Genomic DNA, 22,425 nt, shown 5'->3' with positions numbered 1-22,425 from the left:
GGTCATGATTTGAACAAATGTTGTAGAAATCTACTAGGCAATGCTACATGTGAAATATCTAAGCTCTAGGCCTTCTGGTTTATTTTTAGGTTTTTTTTGAAGATTTTTAAATGTAAAATCAAGTGATCCCTAGTGCAGGGCCAATTTTGACTCCGGGGTCATGATTTCAACAACTTTAGTAGAGGTCCACTAGGCAATGCTACATGTCAAATATCTAAGCTCTAGGGCTTCTGGTTTTTGAGAAGAAGATTTTTTAAGATTTTCCTATGTAAAATCAAGTGACCCTTGGGCCGGGTCAATTTTGACTCCGGGGGACATGATTTGAACAAAGTTTGTAGAGGTTCACTAGGCAATGCTACATGTGAAATATCTAAGCGGGGTCAATTTTGACCCTGGGGTCATGATTTGAACAAACTTGGTAGAGGTCTACTAGGCAATGCTTCACACCAAATATCTAAGCTCTAGGCCTTCTGGTTTTTGAGAAGAAGATTTTTAAAGTTTTTCCTTTCGGTTGCCATGGCAACCAGAGTTCTGCATGGAATTCAATTCTTTGAACAATTTTAAAAGGGAGCCACCCAAGGATCATTCCTGTGAAGTTTGGTGTAATTCTGCCCAATGGTTTTCAAGAAAAAGATTTTTTAACAAATTGTTGACACACGACGCACGACGCACGACGGACGACGCACGACGGACATCAAGCGTTCACAATAGCTCACCTTGTCACTTCGTGACAGGTGAGCTAAAAACAGTGTAGTAAATATGTGCAGAAAGATAGAATTACACTTACAATGATGGTGGACTATTTATAACTTAGTGATGACTTGTACTTTAAAGCTGAAAATAACCTTCAAGCTGGGATTGCTCATATTAATGAATATAAAGTAAATGTTCTAAGCTTTAATTTAAATAAACCGAGGACATAAAATTAGGAATTGTGAACATTGAATGAAATACTACGGACAAAATATATACATGGTATTAAATAATTCATTTAAGGTGAGTATTTCCCTATTGATATAATCTTGAATGTTAGCATGTAATAAGCATTTATTTGAAACTAATATTTTGTTGGGATGTAACTCGCAGGTGATGTCGTACTTTTTTCAGTCCTAGAAGTTAAGCACTTAGTTGCCATTGGTTTCGAGCGATCTCATGAATGATCGGAGAAGTCATTTAAATAGCACTTTCACTCTCGAATCACCGCAAGTGATTTTAAAAGCTTTCAACCAGTTTGTCACACTTTTAAGTCAGAAAGGAGACCTATATAAATTAAGGAATCAATTTGTGTAAATTAAAAGCGGTGTGTAAAGTTTGACTTATTTACATTTGATGTAAATAAAACTTTGGTGTAGGGATATATAAAACATTTAACTTCCTATATGATTCCAACAAAATATCATTTTTAAAGATCATCTGATTGTATGATTACTACGGAAGAGTATACTGACCCCTCTTTATTTAATATAGATCTTTAAAAAAATAACGTTTTATATAATTTATAAGTCAAGTTATATGACCTGGTTATATATTGCATGATATATACAATTGTAAATTGTTATAGATATATAAATAGAAAAGACGATTTTTACGGAAACGTATATTGACCCCCCTTATATATGCATCATATAACTTGAATATTAATGAAATATCTAATTTCTAAGATATGAAACTAAATATATGCTATAACTTTTACCACAAATTATTCTCATAAAATCATATAAAATGTTTTGATCGAACATGTTTATGTTTATAAACAGAAGTATGTATGTAACAGATGTATATATTGACGTATGTTTGTAATCTCAAATGAAAGAAGTTACGTTTTATGAAGACAAATAACCCCTTCTTTAAAGATGATTTTTATCTCCGTAAATAAACATCTGTTAAGTATTCGTTTATAATTACAAAATTACGTCAACAGCGCGCGCGTTTTCCAGCAGTCAAGATGGAAGATGGCTCGCCGCACCCCAATGAAATATTTCTTGAACCGGGTCTGTTATACATACACTTTGTATTCTTAAAACGATAGCTGACATCAGACATACTATTGTATTTTTTAAAATCTCAGATCTCCTAATGCAGCTTTAGTGAATATAAATAAATTCTGAATTCTTCGTTCGAAAAGATAGAAAATGCTTCTAAAACCCTTTGCCATTGGTTTCAATGGTGGATGATTTCTGCCATTTCGTGTTGGCGGGGCGAAAACACGAAAACTCGACAAAAACTTAATTTGTCGTGTTTTCGTGTTGTCGTGTCGGCGGGGCGGAAACGCAAAAACACGACACATTTTACGCGAAAACTCGACGTTTAGAGGGTGCCGACACGACAAATTTATCTGTCGAGTTTTCGTGTTGGCGGGTGTAAATATGTCGTGTTGGCGCCCTTTATTTGTCGTGTTTTCGTGTTTTTTGCACCGCCAACACGAAAACATGACAAATACCTTATCTGTCGAGTGTTTGTGTTTTCTCCCCGCCTACACGAAAACACGACAAATACATTACTTTTGAGTTTACGTGTGTTTGCCCCGCCGACATGACAACACGAAAAACGCTACAAATACTTTTCAGACATCGTAGAGTTACTCTGAAACCTATGGCGTCTAGTTTCTGCCATTTCATGTTCCTTCTTTTAAAATGTTGTCAAATAGTTTTTATACATAAAACATGTGATATTTAACAATCCTAATAACAGGATATTAGTTTTTTCGTACTTAAATAACACTTTGATAAATGTACGGAAACGTATATTGACCCCCCTTATATATGCATCATATAACTTGAATATTAATGAAATATCTAATTTCTAAGATATGAAACTAAATATATGCTATAACTTTGACCACAAATTATTCTTGTAAAATCATATAAAATGTTTTGATCGAACATGTTTATGTTTATAAACAGAAGTATGTATGTAACAAATGTATATATTGACGTATGTTTGTAATCTCAAATGAAAGAAGTTACATTTATGAAGACAAATAACCCCTTCTTTAAAGATGATTTTTATCTCCGTAAATAAACATCTGTTAAGTATAATTACAAACCTCACCAGCGTGCGCGTTTTCCAGCTGTCAAGAGGGAAGATGGCTCACCACACCCCAATGAAATATTTCTTGAACCGGGTCTGTTATACATACACTTTGTATTCTTAAAACGATAGCTGACATCAGACATACTATTGTATTTTTTTTAAATCTCAGATCTCCTAATGCAGCTTTAGTGAATATAAAAAAAATCTGAATTATTCGTTCGAAAAGAAACAAAATGCTTCTAAAACCCTTTGCCATTGGTTTCTATGGTGGATGATTTCTGCCATTTCGTGTTGGCGGGGCGAAAACACGAAAACTCGACAGAAACATAATTTGTCGTGTTGTCGTGTCGGCGGGCGAAAACGTAAAAAACGACACATTTTACGCGAAAACTCGACGTTTAGAGGGCGCTGACACGACAAATTTATCTGTCGAGTTTTCGTGTTGGCGGGTATAAATATATCGTGTTGGCGCCCTTTATCTGTCGTGTTTTTGTGTTTTTCCACCGCCAACACGAAAACATGACAAATACCTTATCTGTCGAGTGTTTGTGTTTTCTCCCCGCCTACACGAAAACACGACAAATACATTACTTTTGAGTTTACGTGTTTAGCCCCGCCGACATGAAAACACGAAAAACGCTACAAATACTTTTCAGACATTGTAGAGTTACTCTGAAACCTATGGTGTCTGGTTTCTGCCATTTCATGTTCCTTCTTTTAAAATGTTGTCAAATAGTTTTTATACATAAAACATGTGATATTTAACAATCTTAATAACAGGATATTTGTTTTTTCGTACTTAAATAACACTTTGATAAATGCGCGTATAGGATAATTATCAAAACATGTCATTCGATCAGATTACTTATTTATGTGGAATAAATAAATAACTTAACGGAAAAATTCGCTTATGTAGTGCTTTACATATAAACTAAAACAACAGCTATTGATAATTTGCTAAATATTTAGAAATACAGATTACTTTATATATTAAATATATACATAATCATTTGAAGGACTACTTTCACATTCACCAATACATATAACTTGATTAAACCTTCCCATTCGTTTTATATATTTTAAATATAAGGGGGGTCAATATACGTTTCCGTATAAATGCGCGTAGAGGATAATTATCCAAACATGTCATTCGATCAGATTACTTATTTATGCGGAATAAATAAATAACTTAACGGAAAAATTCGCTTATATAGTGCTTTACATATAAACTAAAACAACAGCTATTGATAATTTGCTAAATATTTAGAAATACAGCTTACTTTATATATTAAATATATACATAATCATTTGAAGGACTACTTTCACATTCACCAATACAGATAACTTGATTAAACCTTCCCATTCGTTTTATATATTTTAAATGTAAGGGGGGTCAATATACGTTTCCGTAGATTTCAGTTATGCTGTAACATAATTTGTCAAAGAAATTTTGAATTATAAGCGGGATGATATCTTTTCGAATAAAAATTCGTACCATTTATATGACGTATATTTAAAACTGAGAAAAAAGTACGATTACTTATTTCGTAGCGGTTAACAAATGAACTTTCCAGTAGACGTGCAATATGGCAGATGAAGCTTGCGAAGTGGAGACATTGCAGGTTTATTTTCTATTTTCTCATTTTATCTGACTAGTTTCAGAGAAACTTTTGGTTTTCTTCGAGATGATACTGTATATTAAAGGGATTATATATAGACAGAGTTTGTTTTATTAAGATCTTAAAATCTTATAAATTTCATATCACGAGTTCCTGATTTTATTGACAAAGTGACAAGAAACAAACTCAAGAAAATTGAGTCAAATTAAAATTCCTGACTCAGAGGTAATAAACCCACCCGCTTAGCTCAGTACGAAGAGCGTTGGTCTACGGATAGCAGCGTCGCGAGTTCGATCCCTGGGCGGGGCGTATGTTCTCCGCGACGATTTGATAACGGACATTGTGTCTGAAATCATTTGTCCTCCACCTCTGATAATTCATGTGGGGAAGTTGGCAGTTACTTGCGGAGAACAGGTTTGTACTGGTAAAGAATCCAGGAACATTGGTTAGGTTTATTGCCCGCCGTTACATGACTGAAATACGGCGTAGCCTCACCCCTCCCCCACAATAAAAAAAAAGGAAACGGAAAAAAAAGAAACAAGAGTGCCAGAATGTCACAATATACGCCCGTCACAGCAAATTTCTTTACTCTAGCTGCTATATTGCAAATGAATTTTAATTTTGTGGTTGTTTAGTAATCAATGTAAGTCTTTTGTTTTTCTAAGTCCACAAAAAAAACTCCTTACCAGGTAGAGAGACCTTCAAATAAACCTAAAATTTTTAAGTAACATCTATGTTGTACCACAGAAACCACAGAAAAGTGGTCTTGGTTTTTCCCTATGGTCAGTTATAAAAAAAGTTACAATATAAGTTATTTATAGTAACAACTAAGGGAAGCTAATCTTAAAAAAAAATCCAAAAAAAAAGAAATTGTAAGTCCACACTAAAATCTTTACAAGGTAGAGATTGGTCAAAATACACCTCAAAATTGGATGTAGCATGCATGTTGTACTACAGAAAAGTGGTCTCGATTTTTCCTTACAACTAGTAATGAAGAAGTTACAATATAAGCTATTTATAGTAACAACAAAGGGAAGTAATTCTAAAGAAAGGAACTGCGCATGATACTTCCTCTCATGATGGTGTCTAATTGTGCCAAGTTACATCAAAATCCCTGCATGCATGAAGAAGAAATGCTTCGGACAAAGCCATTCTTGTATCTGAACTTTGGCCTCTAAGTGTACCTTGACCTTAGACCTAGGGACCTGGTTCTTGTGCATGCCATTTCGTCTCGTGGTGGTGAATATTTGTGCCAAGTTATATCAAAATCCCTCTATGCATGAAGAAGAAATGCTCCGGACAAGGTTTTCATTCTTGTATCCTTTGACCTCTAAGTGTGACCTTGACCTTAGACCTAGGGACCTGGTTCTTACGCATGCCACTTTGTCTCATGATGATGAACAATTGTGCCAACTTTCATTAAAATCCCTCCATGCATGAAGAAGATATGCTCCGGACAAGTCATTCTTGAATTTGACCTTTGACCTCTAAGTGTGACCTTGACCTTAGACCTAGGGACCTGGTTCTTCCGCATGACACTCCGTCTCATGATGGTGAACAACTGTGCCAAGTTTCATCAAAATCCCTCCATGCATGCAGAAGATATGCTCCGGACAATGTCTGTGGACGCCGAAATCCCGCCCGCCCGTCCGCCCGCCAGGGGCGTTCCCATAATACGTCCCGTATTTCAAACGGGCGTATAAAAAGACTCAGAGGTAAATTAATAAATAAAACTGCCGAGAGTGAGGAGAACGATCTGACATTGCTGTCGAACTATGTGTTGATATGAAGTTTTTAAAAAGTGCATCCTCTCCTGGGCCCGGCTTAGGAGCTGTAGTAACCACATTTATTAGACTGAAAGATTGTTGAAACAGGCCGTTTAACTAACTAAAAAAATATATGATATGTAGTGAAAGTCTGAAACTCTTATTTGATCTTATTGATTTTAATTTCTAACTTCAGGTGTCAACGAGACCGGACAATGCATGATCTGCTATGACAGGGACCCTTCAATGTTTCATGTGGGCATACAAGTTGCCTTGCATGTGCACTGCATCTAAAGTGTAATGGAAGCAAATGCCCTCACTACATAGAACATATCGATAAAGTGCGCTCAATTTTCAAAGACTTTAATAATGTTTAAACAACTATTGACTCTTGGGGGCAACTGATGTTCCACATAATGTGCTGTTTATGTTCTACAAAATGTGCTACATTGCTGTTCCTTAGAAATGTACAGTTTATGTTCCACAGAATTGTTTAAAACTTTTTATGAGTTTCGTTTACTTATTTGGTAACTGAAAACATTGATAAATTTAGTGAAAATAAATTTGTTTCATTTTTTTGACATGTGTCATTCTTTATCTGCAACCCGGAATTTAATGATGAGCCTACAGTCTTTTCCACATCTGTTGAATTATATTATGAAATGAGTCATACATATTTTTAGCTTATCTTAGCACTGCTTAAGATGACCCGTTCCCATCATATTTTGTCTTTTTTTCTTGTGGACATTCTAGCATGTTCATTCTTTATTTGGGTCAACCAAAACATGAACACAACTGGAACATTATCCAGATTATCTCAGTTATCAAAAGGAACAGCCGTATCCCATAATGGGTTTTTGTTATTGTTCTCTGTGAAAAACGCAGGGACATTGCTCTCATCTTATTTAAACTTCCTTCTCCAGAATTTAACCCGAACATCTTTGTAGGGATTATGTCATATTGTATTTTCCTTAAGGGCCGTCCGTCTGTCTGTCCGTCCATCGTTCTGTCTATCTGTACGTCCATTTGTCCGACACACATTACTGTGTGTCGAACTCCTCATACACTTTAAGGCAGATTTATTTCAAACTTCACAGATAATCAGGTTATATGTGCAGATGATCATAAAGGAAGGAATTTTTATCCACCCATTTTACCGGAATTAGAGCATTCGTTATTTTCACTTCAATGAACCACCAATTTTGTATGTTGTACCAGTCCAACATTACTGGTAGAATTTACTAAACACCTGACAGGTGAATGACCTTTATCTGTAGATGGTTGCAGGTTGCAAAGGAATTATTTATGTCTACCCCAATCAATGGGATGGGGGTGAGACATACTGTTTTGCAATGTCTATCCATCTGTCAGTCCGTCCGTCATCACACTTCATTTCCGATCAATAACCTGAGGACATATTGACCTAGGACATTGAAACTCCACATACTTACTAGCCTTGATTCATAGATGACCCTATTGCTTATGCAGTCATTGGATCATGGTCAAGGTCACAGGGCCAGAAAATTGAAAATAGGTTTAGTAAATAACTGAAAGAGCGTTGTGGATATGATATTTAAACATCACAGACTTACTGCTCAATGTCACATGAACCTAAAACATTGAGAATGGTTTCCGCTCAATAACCTGAGAACCATTTCACTAAGGACTTTCAAAATTCATAGACAGATTGCAGCTAATATGCATATGACCCCTGTCGATATCAGGGTCACTGGGTCAGTTGTTAAGGTTACAGGTACCCGGATATCAAAACTGCTTTCCACTCAGTAATTTGATAACCGTTTCACATGGGATCTTTAAACTTCATAGATTTATTGTACTTGGTTAGTAGAGGACTGCTATTAATATCAGTGTCACTTTTACTATAGTGAAGGTCACACGGATCTGAAACATCGAAAATGGTTTCCGCTTCAATAACCTAAGAATCGTTTCACAAACGACCTTCAAACTTTATAACCTTATTGGACTTGATCTGTAGACGAACTCTTTCAACAGTGAGATCACTGGGTCAAAGGTCCTGGTCACTGGGACCTGAAACATTGAAAACATTGAAAATTGTTTCCAATTAACAGTTTGAGAACCAATTCACTATGGACCTTAAAACTCCTTTTTTCTTTATCAGTGGATGATCGCTATCGATATCGGGGACTTTAGGTCAAAGGTTCTGACCACAAGGGCCTGAAAATTGGTAAATGGTTTCTCCTTTATAACTTAAGCAGCGTTTCACTTAGAATTTTCAAACGTCACATGATTACTGGTCTCTGCAAATTCTTTGGGCTTATGTAATAGATGAGAATGTTGATTTGTGAGCCACCATGATTGGTGTAGGAGTCAGCATATCTTAACGATATGCATAACTCATATTCCGGGTGTCTGGCATAAAATCAAGCTCAACATGAGGCAATTGTTAATTTCTACATCTTTGCATGTTAGAGCTATGCATTCTACACCCATGGAGGGATTTTGAAAGCACTTGGCACAAGTGATCACAATACTAGAGGTCATACAGAAGCCAATAACTGTGTGTATACCTAAATGCTGACTAGGAGCGCAATCCCAATATTATAAATATCCTTCCTGGGGGACCTAATGTCAAAGAAATTACCTGTTGCCTCTGAAATAACATACATGGCTTATATCTAGATTGTGGACACTGTAGAAGGTTCTAATATAATTTATATCAAACTTTGTCACGGCTTGGTAAAAGATCTTTGCTCCATTAAAAAAAACTGGTGCTTTTCCAAACCACTCATTTTGTATTATCGTCCAAGTTATATATATGTGTTATTGCAAAAATAGCTAATTTTATATTCGTTTGCAAGGAAGTACAATCTTTTATCTATTGCCTTACATCAAACTTCACGTGATCAGCAAGAATTCGTGTCTCCTTAGGAAAACCGAATAAAAATTAACAACAAACTAATGTACCCTTGACATTGTAAAAATAGTTGACTATACTTTTGGGCATGTGACATCTTCATTTTTTATTTGAATTATTTGAAACCTTGCGAGATCTATTTGATGAAGAGCCGTTAAAATTCAAAGGAGCAGTGACTGCTTAACATGTGGGGATCTAAAGCTCAAGCCACAAGAACCTGAACTTTGAAACTGATATGAGTGGACTCCATAATTAGATAACTATTTAAGATTTTACCTTAGACTTCAAAAGCTCTTTTGTCTTAGATAGATCTTTGGAAACAACTTTAAACATGGTAACTTTGAAAATGGTTACCACTATATGCAATTTAGACTGTTGAACCTATAATTTTTAGACTTCATAGCCTCAATATGCCTTTATGAGTACAGTGTAACCTCTGTAGAGCAACGACTTTTGAGAGATACACATACTGATTTTTATGTAGAGGCAGGTGTTCAGGAGAGGTAAATTTGATTGTATATTTCAGCTTAGGCAAATTTGAATGATGCGGTTATAGAGAGACCATAGATGAATGCTAGATATATAAAACACTAAAGTTTAGCAACACCTGATTAAAGGCCCATTTGACAGTTTTCTGTATGTATATGGGTAAACAATTTTTCTACAGACAGGATATATTTTAACTTTGTTTACTGACCGAGAAACAAGTTTGAAACGGAAATATGTAGATAATGCAGATAATGCAAAATTAAAGCAAGGGACATGTGCATTTTAAAGTATATATCTATTAAAGTCATCATTTTCATTTAGTTAACAAAGTTTAAAGAAATTTGGTCCATGGTAAAGACAAGGATTTGAGGTATCATTTTGTCATGTTCATGGTCAAGAACATTTGCCACAGTGTCTATATTGTCATGTGGCAATTTTTCTTTAGGACAGAATTTCTTCTTTAAACTGTGTTTACTTATAGAAAGTCAAATCAAAATCAGAAATATAAAATAAAACAAATCATAGTTATCCAGTCTTGGTAATGAATTGTCTGCCATTGAAAGTCGGGAAATACTGAAAAAATAATCAATTTTCAAGAACAGATAATTTAAGATCAAGCACCGGTACCTATGATTTTAAAAAATATTTCCATTTTAACCTTGATTCTCAGTCAGTACAAAAAGTTTAAAGAAATGTTGTTGGTAGGAAAAATGTTTGCCTATATTCATATAAAACTGTCTGATGTGTCTTAAATACTCTAAACTTTCGACAGATATATGTAAACTGAGCTAAAAGAAATTAAATAAATTGCTTTTTTATAAATGTGTTCGGGTTTTTTTTAAAGTTTTGTGCACACTTTTGTCATTTTAAGGACAGAATAAAAGCTTGACAGAAACGAATTTCTTAGAGCTACATTTAGGTGTTGCTAAACGTTGTGTTTATAGTATATCTGAGGACTATTGTTATATAAGTTTTTGCTCCCTCGTCGATGTAGGTTCGAGCCTCACTCGGGGCGTTGAATTCTTCATGTGAGGAAGTTATCCAGCTGGCTTACGGAAGGTCGGTTCTACCCAGGTGCCCGCTCGAGATGAAATAATGCACGGAGGGGCACCTGGGGTCTTCCTCCACCATTAAAGCTGGAAAGTCGCCATATGACCTATCATGTGTCGGTGCGACGTTAAATCCAACAAAAGAAAAAACAGCTTTTGCAACTTGATCACTCTCGGCACCTCTTTCTTGATTGCCGTGAAAGTATGAGAAAAGAGAGTCCCCCTTTAAAATAGTGCGCGACAATCAATGGAATTGCTGGTATTACTTTTATGTATTTTGGTGTAATGCAAACAATGATAGCTGTATTCCACCCAAAACAAAACAAGTCTCAACAACCTCTCACACTCAAAGACTCAAAGAGGGCGCTCTACCACTGAGCTATCAAGGCAGATAAATATTTTGAGGTCAAAAGGTTTAAAGGTCAAGGTCAAAGAGAGCCGAACTTCAAAAATGTTTTGCCTCTTAATTTGCACTCGTAAACTCTTAGCTTCACAAGCTCATTACATGATGTGTGGAATACCAGAACAAATTCTGTGATCATTAGGTGGAAGATCAATTGCATAGGTTGGAACAACGTGGTAAGTTATGTTTGCAGTCTGATATGCCAGAGGTGTAAACTGAGTTGTGATCAGTCTACTAGACTGCCTTTGAAATGGACAATATGGCAGAATTTGAGACGATCGGATAGTTTTTTTTTACATTAAATTTTATTAAATCAGTGTACCCCTTATAAACCAATAAGCTTGAACAAAACTTTTTTGTGACAAATATAAAGAACTCAGGACATTTCGTATTTTATTTTATTCCAATCAATATTCAAAAATTTAATTTGAAAAAATAAGGTAAAATGCCCAATGCTATGTTAACCAACATCAGAAAAAATAAGTTTACCTTCTAGTTTAGGAGATTTTGGCTTTTAAAGTACCCCAACCCTTTAAAATGTATTTTAGCCTTTACTATTTCTTAACATAAAGAACAAAATACAACATACCACTGAATAGTGCAAAATAAAATGCCAGATAAAAAATTCCACTATCTGCAATGCAGTTTTAATCTCAAATTTATGCAAGTGAACAGTACATATTTGTTTACCTGTAACGAGAGTTATTGTTATGATATAACATTTAAATCACGAGGTGGACGTCACACTGGCACCAGATCAGAAAGAAAATGCCTCCGTACGTGTTATACCCTACCCATAGGTATTCTATAAGAACCATGGTCATGAACGGGAAAGTGCACTAACCCGTTTCAATCGTACATTTCTCAACTTAAACGCGCAGTTCGGTGAATGGGTACCTAGTATATTGAACAAGCGATAATTTATCTTCCATCGTGCACCAGTCACATTGTCTCAATATTGCATATTGCTGAAATTATCAATATATTTTATGCTTTCGTCAACGTTACAGAAAAAACTTGCTTGAACTTCCCTAATGAACATCCGGTCTAGAGGTCACGGCAGGCGCACATGTTTGGCGAAACGTAAACAAACAAAAACAGATTTTAAAAAAATCACAATTTTACACTAAAACTCGAAATGATGAATGAAATTCATATTGTATATGATCTTTAATTTGAAATCGTACATTGGTCTGCATCTGTTCTGTATATTTTATTCATTTTGCACATTTTGCTGCATTTTCACATTTTAGCGAACACGTGTAGTAAAATGACGATTGACATACATTTTCACAACAGCCAATCAGAATGGTTTTGTAATCTAGAACGGAACTTCACCAGGGAAGTTCACGCAAGTTTTTTTGTAATGTTGAAATTACTATAAACTACGCGTTGTTTTACTAAGAAAAGATGTATTGAAAAAATGTGACCGGTACACAATGGAAGATAAATTACCACTTGTTTGATATCCATAGTACACATTTACCGCACTGCGTGTTTTAGGTATGAAATGCGCGATTGAAACGGGTTAGTATATTTTCCCGTTCACGACCATGGTTCTTATAGAATACCTAGGGGTAGGGTATAATATGCACGGAGGCATTTTCTTTCTGATCTGGTGCCAGTGGGACGTCACGAGAAAATATTACATTAACTTGATACAACAGGCAAGATCTAGTAAAAAATTGTCTGCACAGATCATTTTCGATCGGTAGAATGCTAACGCCATTTGTTCAAAATGTCTTTGAAATTAAATTTATGTTGCAACAATGCTCATAACATAGCACATCTACGAATACGCAGCCTGGTATGGATCTGTTAAGTTACACTCCTTCGGGATCCATTAGTTTAAGGAGACGCCGGAGAGAGCTCTGCGTTGCTCATATTCATGGTTACATTTAGCATTCTCCATATTACTTTATATCCAGCATCTACAAAACCTTGTTCGTAAAGCTTCTTGATTTCATCAAGTATGTGGTGACTCATTGTAGCCCTGGCTGTCTAATTAGTTGCCTCAGTCCTGCCTTACTTATGCTTCTGTCATGCCATATTATAAAAAAATGCTCGTATTTTGTTCTATGTATACATATACATTGTTCTTGTGGTAGTACTTTACAAGTTCTGCGGTACTGACATGGTCACGTGGAAAATTCGGAAAATCATTCTGCAATGAAAGAAAACACAGGTTGAAAGTCTCACCAGTCAATTGTAAAATATTTTGAAATAGTAAGATTTAGACAGGTAGATTGATGACTTTAATGTATTTTTACTGTACGTTTATGATAGCTTCCACAATTGCGAATCGTGTACATCAAACTTGGGATTAAAGCACATGCTTTTGTTATATTTATTTTAGGTCTGGAATCCTATTTGTAGTGTCCAATACGGTCTTCATTTTTAGATTTCTTTATAATCAAACAATGCATTATATTCCAAAAGAAATGACAAATAATAAGATGAGAAATACCTTACTTTACATCATAGTACATGTACATAGCTATATTAAAAGGCTCATAAAATACCTGTGCTATCAGCTAATTAGGTGTAAACATAATTGCTCCAGGACTTATGCAGACAGAAACCGACTGACGCCTGCTACTTAGGATAATAAGTTTTACAACATGACTGAAATTTGATAAGGCCATCAAAATTAATTTCTCAGAATCTGTTTGTGCATTTTAGGTTACATGAAATGTCATTTACTTGTCTCGAACAATAAAATGATAACAACACACAATCAGTGAATCTTGACCAAAGTATCACTCTCAAAACACGACTTTATCTTCTGCCAGGTCCAATTCTCAAACGCTTTGTTTTAAGTGCGCCGACAGAGAGACCCACCTAAATGCTAGTTGCTTTAGAACAGTTCTGCTGTTTGCTCAAATCAAACATATGAAAAGTAAGAAGAATATCAAAACTTACCCAGTATCCTTCCATGTCTGTGATTAGAAAGTGAATGCAACGATTACCCGAAAGTGAATGCAAACGACAGGCCCTACAAGGCTATATATATATATATCCTAAACTGTTTATTTTAATTTGATAAATACATTCATAAATTCAAGACAATTAATCTCCTGTATTAACAGCTTAAATATCTTTTCGTACATACATTTTTATATTTCTACACCCATTCTATTCGTTTTATAAATAAACTCAAAGTAACTGATGGAGTACGTTAATAGTTTAAGTATCTTTCATTTATTTCTTTTATATCTAATCGGGAAATAAATTTCTTTTGAAATGCGCAGTTTAATTAAGACATAAATAAACCGTTCTCAAATTCATTTTAAATAGTTCTTATCATAGAAAATACCTTTGAATTTATTCTGCAATAGATATATTCTCATAAAATCAAACATGTTATAAGAATCGTTTCTCTAAAAAAACTGAGTTTTTTAAATATTATATTTAACTGCAAAGAAATACAAACATATAATAAAAATAATATATATAAAGTCTCAAAATTTTAGAAGTACATAAATATAATATTTAAGTGTATGCGAATTCATCTACTATGAATGTACATTCGCGGGGTATGTGTGTGTGTGTGTGTGGGGGGGGGGGGGGGGGGTCAGTATACTCTTCCGTAGATTACACTAGTATAACTTTTAGCTTTCAAGTAGAAAGCGCATTGCCATCAACACGTAATTGCGTTGTATTAAAAACAATTACTAACATAGTTTCGGTCCCACTTCAAAAACTCATAACTTTTTTGTTTAAAATAACGTGATTTGAATCGAGAAATATACAATCAGGAACCAATAGGAAGTGTCAACGTATTGAATTTTTATTCCGTTTTTTAAATAAAATATATATTACTACATAAATCTTCTACATATATGTAGTTCGTAATACGTCATTTACAGCACGAGAGTCATCTTACACCCCGGGTTGTAAGATGGATTTTTCCAGCACCGGTAAAATTACCGGAAATCCCCGTCTGGCATGCAAGGAAGAATATTAGTTTGAGTCAGAAATACGCTATGATTAATTCACCAACTAATTATGAAGTTTGGTAGTAGATAATGTCACTTCTTCCTGCGTTTTAAACTTGATAAAATAATATTCGCAGGTTTTGGGATCAAGGTTATTTATGTGAAACTGAAAATGAAACAGATAATTTAACAAACGAAAACCACAAGATGTTATAAAAGTCATTGCGTGAGATTTGATAGGACCATAAATGTGCCCGCAAATATAACTTGAGGTGGTTAATTGTCACAAAAAAATGATATAGTTTGAAAAAGAATATAACGTTGTATTATTAGTTTTTACTTGAAAGTTTTTCGACTAAAAAGTAATGATGATATGCATTTTTAACATAGATACACATATAGCTGTGTCCTTTTTGCCTGCCAAAGTATTTTTGTACATGCCAGATATGTAAATAAACCACTGGAGGAGTTTGCTTTACCCTTTAGCATGCTGGACACAATTAATTCTGCCTTTTTGGCCAGTGTAGATCATGATCAGACTGCACATCATGGTCTGCACTGTTCGCCATTCAGTCAGTATCTTTTTGGTAAGCACCCCTTTTAACAGTAAATGCAGCTGTCCAAATTGAAAGATCGACAAGTTCATAATAGAAATTTATGCATTAGCATGGTAAAGGTTAAAAGGGGCTACGTTCTTGGAACGCTTGTATTCCTTTTTGGATTATTGTCTCTGCTTTTTCCATTCAACAGATATATCTAAACGTCATAACTTTTCATGGTATACATTCTAACCAGGTATCTCTTAACGTGGTGGAACCGTAACGACATTGGCAAATTACGAATGCGATTTCGGCATTTTTCGTTCTCGAAAAGTTATGTGCACGTGAGCTACTCTACGTCCGAAGAATGTCGGTTATAATTAGTATAATAATACTATGTAATAACACGGAAAACTACCTTAATATAATGTTGTTTGATTTAAGTTGTATAACAGGATGCGTCGCGTCGTATCATCTATCAGTAGACAAAAATGTCATTGAAAAAAAACCCAAAAAAAACCCCGATCTAGTGAAGAAGTTGTGCGTTTTCTGCATTTACTGTGATTAAATCAATATGGAATTACCGACAGCGTACGTCATTACGTCATTTTTAAAACATTAAAATATAGCTGCAGATTTACTTTAAGGAGGTTGCTACATCAGGAACTTAAATTGAAGGAATGAAGAATGGCTGACAGGTCGAGAATACCGGATACACAAACTTTTACAAAATCCCGTCACGGAAACAGTTTCATAACTGACCGATTGCTCAAAAAAATGTGCAAAACGTAATGTCTCAGTGACTGAATGAAGCATATCAATATCACATTTAAAGGTCTATTTTTATTTTGTTTAAAATACAAGAAGTGGAAAGAAGTAGTTAATATAGAATGTTCACTATTTATGGGTACAACATCACGAATACGTTTGATAACCAATCGGATGATCCGAGTCACCGTTCAGGTATGGCCCTTGAAAAACAACCGTCGTCAGACCAACGTTTGCCGTGGTAACAATATATACATAAATAAGAAAATCATGTGTCCTCATAATATGAAATAGTTTGATGAGTGTTATATATTTAGTGTTTATTTATCATATTGAATAAACAAAAATTTAAAAATAATATTAAAAACCAAGAAAGTTTAGCATGCTCAAGCTCCTGGAGGCGAATAGTACATATTACACATAAATACAAAATTAAATCTGTTTGTGTATATATTACAGATTGTACTATGAAACGTTTTGTGGATGATCAACTAGATGTACTCCTGAAGAAATGGTGACACCTTTTCATACACGGCGCAAATGACAATGTTATGAATCTGCTAAAACTCAGTACGCTGTAATTAAAACAAAGAATCTACGTTCGACACAAATATACAAAGTTCTTTAATATTTTTCATGAATTAGCTTCTGAAATGTCTCCTGTTTATACCGCATTTCTATTTACTATATCTTTGGCATCTGCGTTAAGGAGGAGCTGTGTAGTGGAAGATAAAGAAACGTTAAAATGTAATTATTTTCCTAACAGGATTTCAGGTCCGAGTAGTGGACTTTATAGGACCTAATGAAAGTATGGTAATAAACAGCACCGATTTTAACGTTGAAGGCTGGAAAAATGTAAAATACTTGGAAATCAGTAATTCATTGTCATATTCGTATTTAAAATTTACAGCTGAACCCTTTTCTGACCTGAAGAGACTGGAAGAATTGCAGCTACATCTTGGTCATTTCTATCTGGATCCCGATACGTTCGTGGGTCTTAATTCCGTCAAGTCGTTAGATGTAAGTGATTGCGTCAGACTGAGTTTTGAAGATTTATTACAAAGTCTGAATGGAACAAATAAATTACCAAACCTAACTAAACTTACTGTCTCTAGACTGAACGCGTACCACCCCCCGAATGTGATTGATGAAAGTTTTGGACAAATTCTACAACAGAAGATGTTGGCGTATCTAGATATGAGCAACACGGAGATAACAGCATTTCATTTTGGTGTATTTAAATACCTAAGGTACCTTAAAGTTTTTAATGCATCTGGTGCAACGTTTGGTAACACGTTTCAAAACGATTTTGATTTCTCTGACCTCAGAAACATCGTTGTTGACTTAAGCCACATGACTTTGCCAAAGAGAATGCGACCTTCACCAGGAAGACTTGTTATTTCAAATATTGTTGTGAAAAACCCAACAATTCACGCTGTGGGGTTCGTAATCTTTATCGAAGCTAAACTCGTCAATACGTCTTCAATTGTACCTACATTATCTAGTATCTGGATACATAATACTACAATAATTATAGATAAGCCAATTCAAGTTCTCCTCCAGCGTGTTATAACAAAAAACAACAACTTAAAATATTTGGATTTGCATGTAGAACATTTCTGCAACAACTGTATTGCGTCTAGTGCAGAAAAAATAGACCTTTCGTATAATGGACTGCAGTTCATAAATCCTTCACTTGCAAATTTTGCCCCGAATATTAAAATATTGGATCTGTCCTTTAATCAGCTTTTCAAAATGGCCAAAAATAATAGCTCATTTTTTGAAATTTTATTAAAATCATTGTCATATTTACAATTTGTAAGTTTGTCAGCAAACAACTTAAATATAATCCCAGTGAACATGTTTGAAGAAAATTTTGCTTTGGAGACAATAGATCTATCCAGAAATGAACTATATCAGGTGACATTCTGCATGAGCCATTTAGAGAAACTGAAAGTTCTAGACCTGCAAAATAACTACATTCATATTCTAGACGAAGTTTCTCTTGGTCATTTGGACTCAATTCCAGAGAACACAGAACAGAACGAGACACAAACGACCGTACTTCTCAGATTCAATCCAATATTGTGCTCAGAATGTGATTCAAAACCCTTCATTACTTGGCTATTGAAAACACCTCTTGTAAATATCAAATCTCAGAATCTGAAATGTAAGTCAGAGAATGGTGTTCTATCTACAATTGTCGAAGATTCTATTCAAAACGTGCAGAGTATTTGTGACAGAGTAACAATCATCATTGCCTCAGGTGTATCTGGTACATGCACAATATTTGTTATTGCAATAATAAGTATGATAGCGCACACATATTGGAAGCGTGCACGCTTGCTAGCAAAAAAGAACATAATGATGAGTTTACTACGAAATGGTGAAGATCAATATGAATTTGTTGCATATCTTGCTTACAGTGACGCTAATGAAGATTTTGTAATGAATAATGTTATAGACAATCTTGATGAAAATCTTAAGCGAATGATTAAAACTGAACGAGATTTGATCTGTACCAAGGATCGACATTCTAGACCCGGCTATCCTATTTTTGAAGAAATTGGCCGATGTTTTAAAAGAGCATCCGTCGTAATTTTTGTTATTTCAAATGATTTTCGTCTTACGTCGGAATGTTATATGGTAATTAACCTGGTACTTCAATCAAATAAACCGATTATTTTCATGTTAAAAGGAAATGTAGATGAAAGTGATGATATATTAGAACAAATTATGTCAGATATGGTAAAGAATTTATATCATGTTAGTACTAAGATTCAGTGGAGAGAAAGAAATGGCTTATATACGCTCGAGACGTCATGGGACTATGTTTGCAATGTCATTTTGGACCACTCAGTCCGAAACATTTAATGTGATTTTGAATCAGGTTTTCGAAGGAAACCATAATTTTGGTCAACGCTTTGAATCTTTATATTGGTTTTATTACTTACTTTGCATGTACGTCAATGAAACTTTCCTTATGGGAGCATAAGGAAAACATTAGACCATTTCTGAAAAAAAAACCTGTATTGCGTCTAGTTCAGAAATAATAGACATTTCGTATAATGGACTACAGTTCATAAATCCTTCACTTGCACATTTTGCCCCAAACCTTAAAATATTGGATCCGTCCTTTAACCAGCATTTTAAAATGGCAAAAATATTGGCTCCTTGTTTAAAACTTTATTATAAATTTGTCAACAACCGACCTCACCACAATGCCAATAAACATGTTTGATTCCAGTGTTGATTTGGAGATAATTGCTCTATCAGTAACAAATTGCGTCAGATGAAGTTTTCACTGAAACATCTAGAAAAACTCCAAATTCTCGAGTTTTGAAATGATTTGATACACAGTCTTGATGAAATCTCGATTAGTCATTTGGACTCCATATATAATATACCAAGAACCATGACATCTATCCTACATTAATTCTAAAGTGTAATTACCTGTCACGTTCAACATGTGATGCTAAAACATTCATCAAAGGGTTACTACACACAAAGATAGTAAACATTACTTCGCAAAATCTCACCTGTACAAAGGAGGACGGCGAGCAAACAGCTATTGAACTGAGTACATTAGGTCTACTGCAAAACGTGTGTTACTTTGTATTTTATAATGTTGTTATATGCCTCTCAATTACGTTTATTTCAGTTCTAACGGCCTTTGCTTCAGTTAAAGCATGCAAAAAATGGCACCGTGGTCAGGTAATTAAACGACTTCAAGATGGTCATGGAAAATACAAGTATGCCGCACTTCTTGTTTACCATCATAATGAAAACGCATTTGTTGAAAATTACTTAGCTGGACAGCTGGAAACTGAAATAAAAAACGTCACTAATATCAAAACTAGAAACCTGATAACAAAAAACGAAGACGTGGATCCAGAACATCATTTCATTTCAGAACTAGATGAAGTTGTAAATACAACTGCAGTTGTTATCGCTGTCGTGTCAAGAAATTTCTTAGAAGATCCTAAATTCACTTCTTCATGGAAGGAGCAAGAGATATTGGAAAACCGATCATATTTTTTTCTTAAAATTGAACGGCCTGGCCTTGATAGGGAGAACATAACTCCTGGAATGAGACAACTTCTCAGAACAAGACCAAAATTCGTTTGGAGAGAAGAAAACGAAGAAAATATTATTCAGTCAACTTGGGAAAATATTTGCAATACCATTTTAGACTATACATAATAGGGAATATTGCTGTCGAATCTATTAGTAAGATTGTAAATAGGTCTGAATGTTTCTAAAATGGAATACATAAAAAAGGAAAATGACCTACAGCAAACCTATACTATGTATACAGACACTACTTTTTGCATAATCTACGATCAACAGCTCACAAAGATCTTGTTTTGCGTATAACACCTCGTACAAATTATCTTAAAGATTCATTCTCGTACTTCAGCGTTAATATTTGGAATAAATTACCTGCTGAAATTAAGGAATCAAATACATTACAAACATTCACAAATAATATCAAACGACATTTGTTCATGTTACAGTCCAGTAATTAAAATAATTATATTATTACAGTTTTTACATATCATGATGTCAGTTATTTTATTATTAGTTTGTTTCGCTGTTGTTCGTTTTTTCTCTTTAATAGTCTTATAATTATGTGAGTGTCTGTCGGATGGATGAATGGGAAGCTTCTAATCGTATTTAATACATTGATCATTGATATATATATATATATTTTTTTTTTTTGAAATATGATTTTGTGAAATTAATCGTAAATGTTTGTATACATGTGTATTGTTGTTGTTGTTAACTGAAGGCCATACTGAAAATAAGTTTACGTTTCATTTTCATGTTATGTACACTTTGTATGTTACCTTCATTAAATAAATTTTTTATTAATATTATTATTATTATTATTATTATTATTATTTAAGAATGATACAAAATAACGTCTTTTGGCTTTGATTGTACGCTTAGCAAGTGGTACGTATATTCTAGGTTCACATGTACTCAGCATTATCGACTATAGTTACAATTGAATGTATTACCTTTAAATAATATTCGCTTTTCACATTTAGCAAATATGTTTTATAACAAAATTGTTGTTGATTAATATGATATCTATACGCGGTTTGTATTTTTCCTATTGCTAAATCGAGAGCACGATCGTCACATATACCTTAAAGCGACTAACCCACACAATGTGGATATTAATTTTTAAAATAATTTATCACCGAATGGCAAAATGCCGCCACTGTTTCATATATTTACATGAAACATAGTGGTTGACCTGTTTATAGTTTCCAAAATTACGGGAACATTCAAATTTTTGCAGTTTTTCTCATGAACTTTTATAAACTGTTACAACGCTTTATTTTGTAAACATTGATAAATAATGAACGAGACGCGACAGTATTTTAGACGCTTTCATCACGCGGGCAGTAAACCATAAGTTCGCATGTAGTTTGATTGGTCAATTTATATACTCGTCTACCGTTTAGGGAAGTCAGCATGTTTACTTTGCGTTATTTAGGTAAGAACAACTATCGTACCGAATAACACTACCTAAAGAACGGACCGTTCCATTATTAAAAGTACACAAACATCGCTCACCGCAAAACCTAACTATAGGTATTGTCCGTAAGTATTGACCTGGCACTCATTAATCTTCGTCATATTTTCGGGTGTTTCCATTATTTCACGCAATATTTGTATTCTGAAAATATCTACATCAATTGAAATAACCGTATGTAGTTGGTGGCGTAGTGGTAAGCTCTACGGCTTATATGGGTCCGGATTCGATATAATGTAATTTTATCGATATTGCTTTATGTTTACGTTATTTCAGAAACATATTTAACATGTTTGAAGTATTTATTTTATGATTTAACTTTTATCGTGTACTGACACCAATTGCTTGAATTGACCGTTGAGTAAACAACGCTTGTC

At 34.4% G+C, this 22,425-nt stretch overlaps 1 protein-coding gene across 2 annotated transcripts; it reads left to right on the top strand.

Moving 5' to 3' along the window:
• The first annotated feature begins 822 nt into the window (after positions 1 to 822).
• LOC128553272 (leucine-rich repeat-containing G-protein coupled receptor 5-like) lies at positions 823 to 22,203 on the top strand. Of its 2 annotated transcripts, none has more exons than XR_008369305.1 (2): positions 823 to 996; positions 6,615 to 6,991. XR_008369305.1 is itself a non-coding variant. In XM_053534402.1 (2 exons), the coding sequence occupies exon 2, from the start codon at positions 17,311 to 17,313 to the stop codon at positions 19,372 to 19,374; it is 2,064 nt and encodes a 687-aa protein (XP_053390377.1). In that variant the 5' UTR covers positions 827 to 996; positions 16,960 to 17,310; the 3' UTR covers positions 19,375 to 22,203. The 2 variants fall into 2 exon arrangements, 1 of the variants encoding a protein (XP_053390377.1); XM_053534402.1 differs by lacking the exon at positions 6,615 to 6,991 and adding an exon at positions 16,960 to 22,203 and having other exon boundaries at positions 827 to 996.
• The last annotated feature ends 222 nt before the right edge of the window (positions 22,204 to 22,425 follow it).

The sequence above is a fragment of the Mercenaria mercenaria genome, unplaced genomic scaffold, assembly GCF_021730395.1.
Source record: "Mercenaria mercenaria strain notata unplaced genomic scaffold, MADL_Memer_1 contig_3662, whole genome shotgun sequence".
Taxonomy (NCBI): Eukaryota; Metazoa; Mollusca; class Bivalvia; order Venerida; family Veneridae; genus Mercenaria; species Mercenaria mercenaria.
This window is presented reverse-complemented; position numbering and strand designations above follow the sequence as displayed.

Excerpts from the sequence above, each read along its gene's own strand:
- LOC128553272 (XM_053534402.1), top strand. The coding sequence starts at position 17,311 with ATGGTAATAAACAGCACCGATTTTAACGTTGAAGGCTGGAAAAATGTA.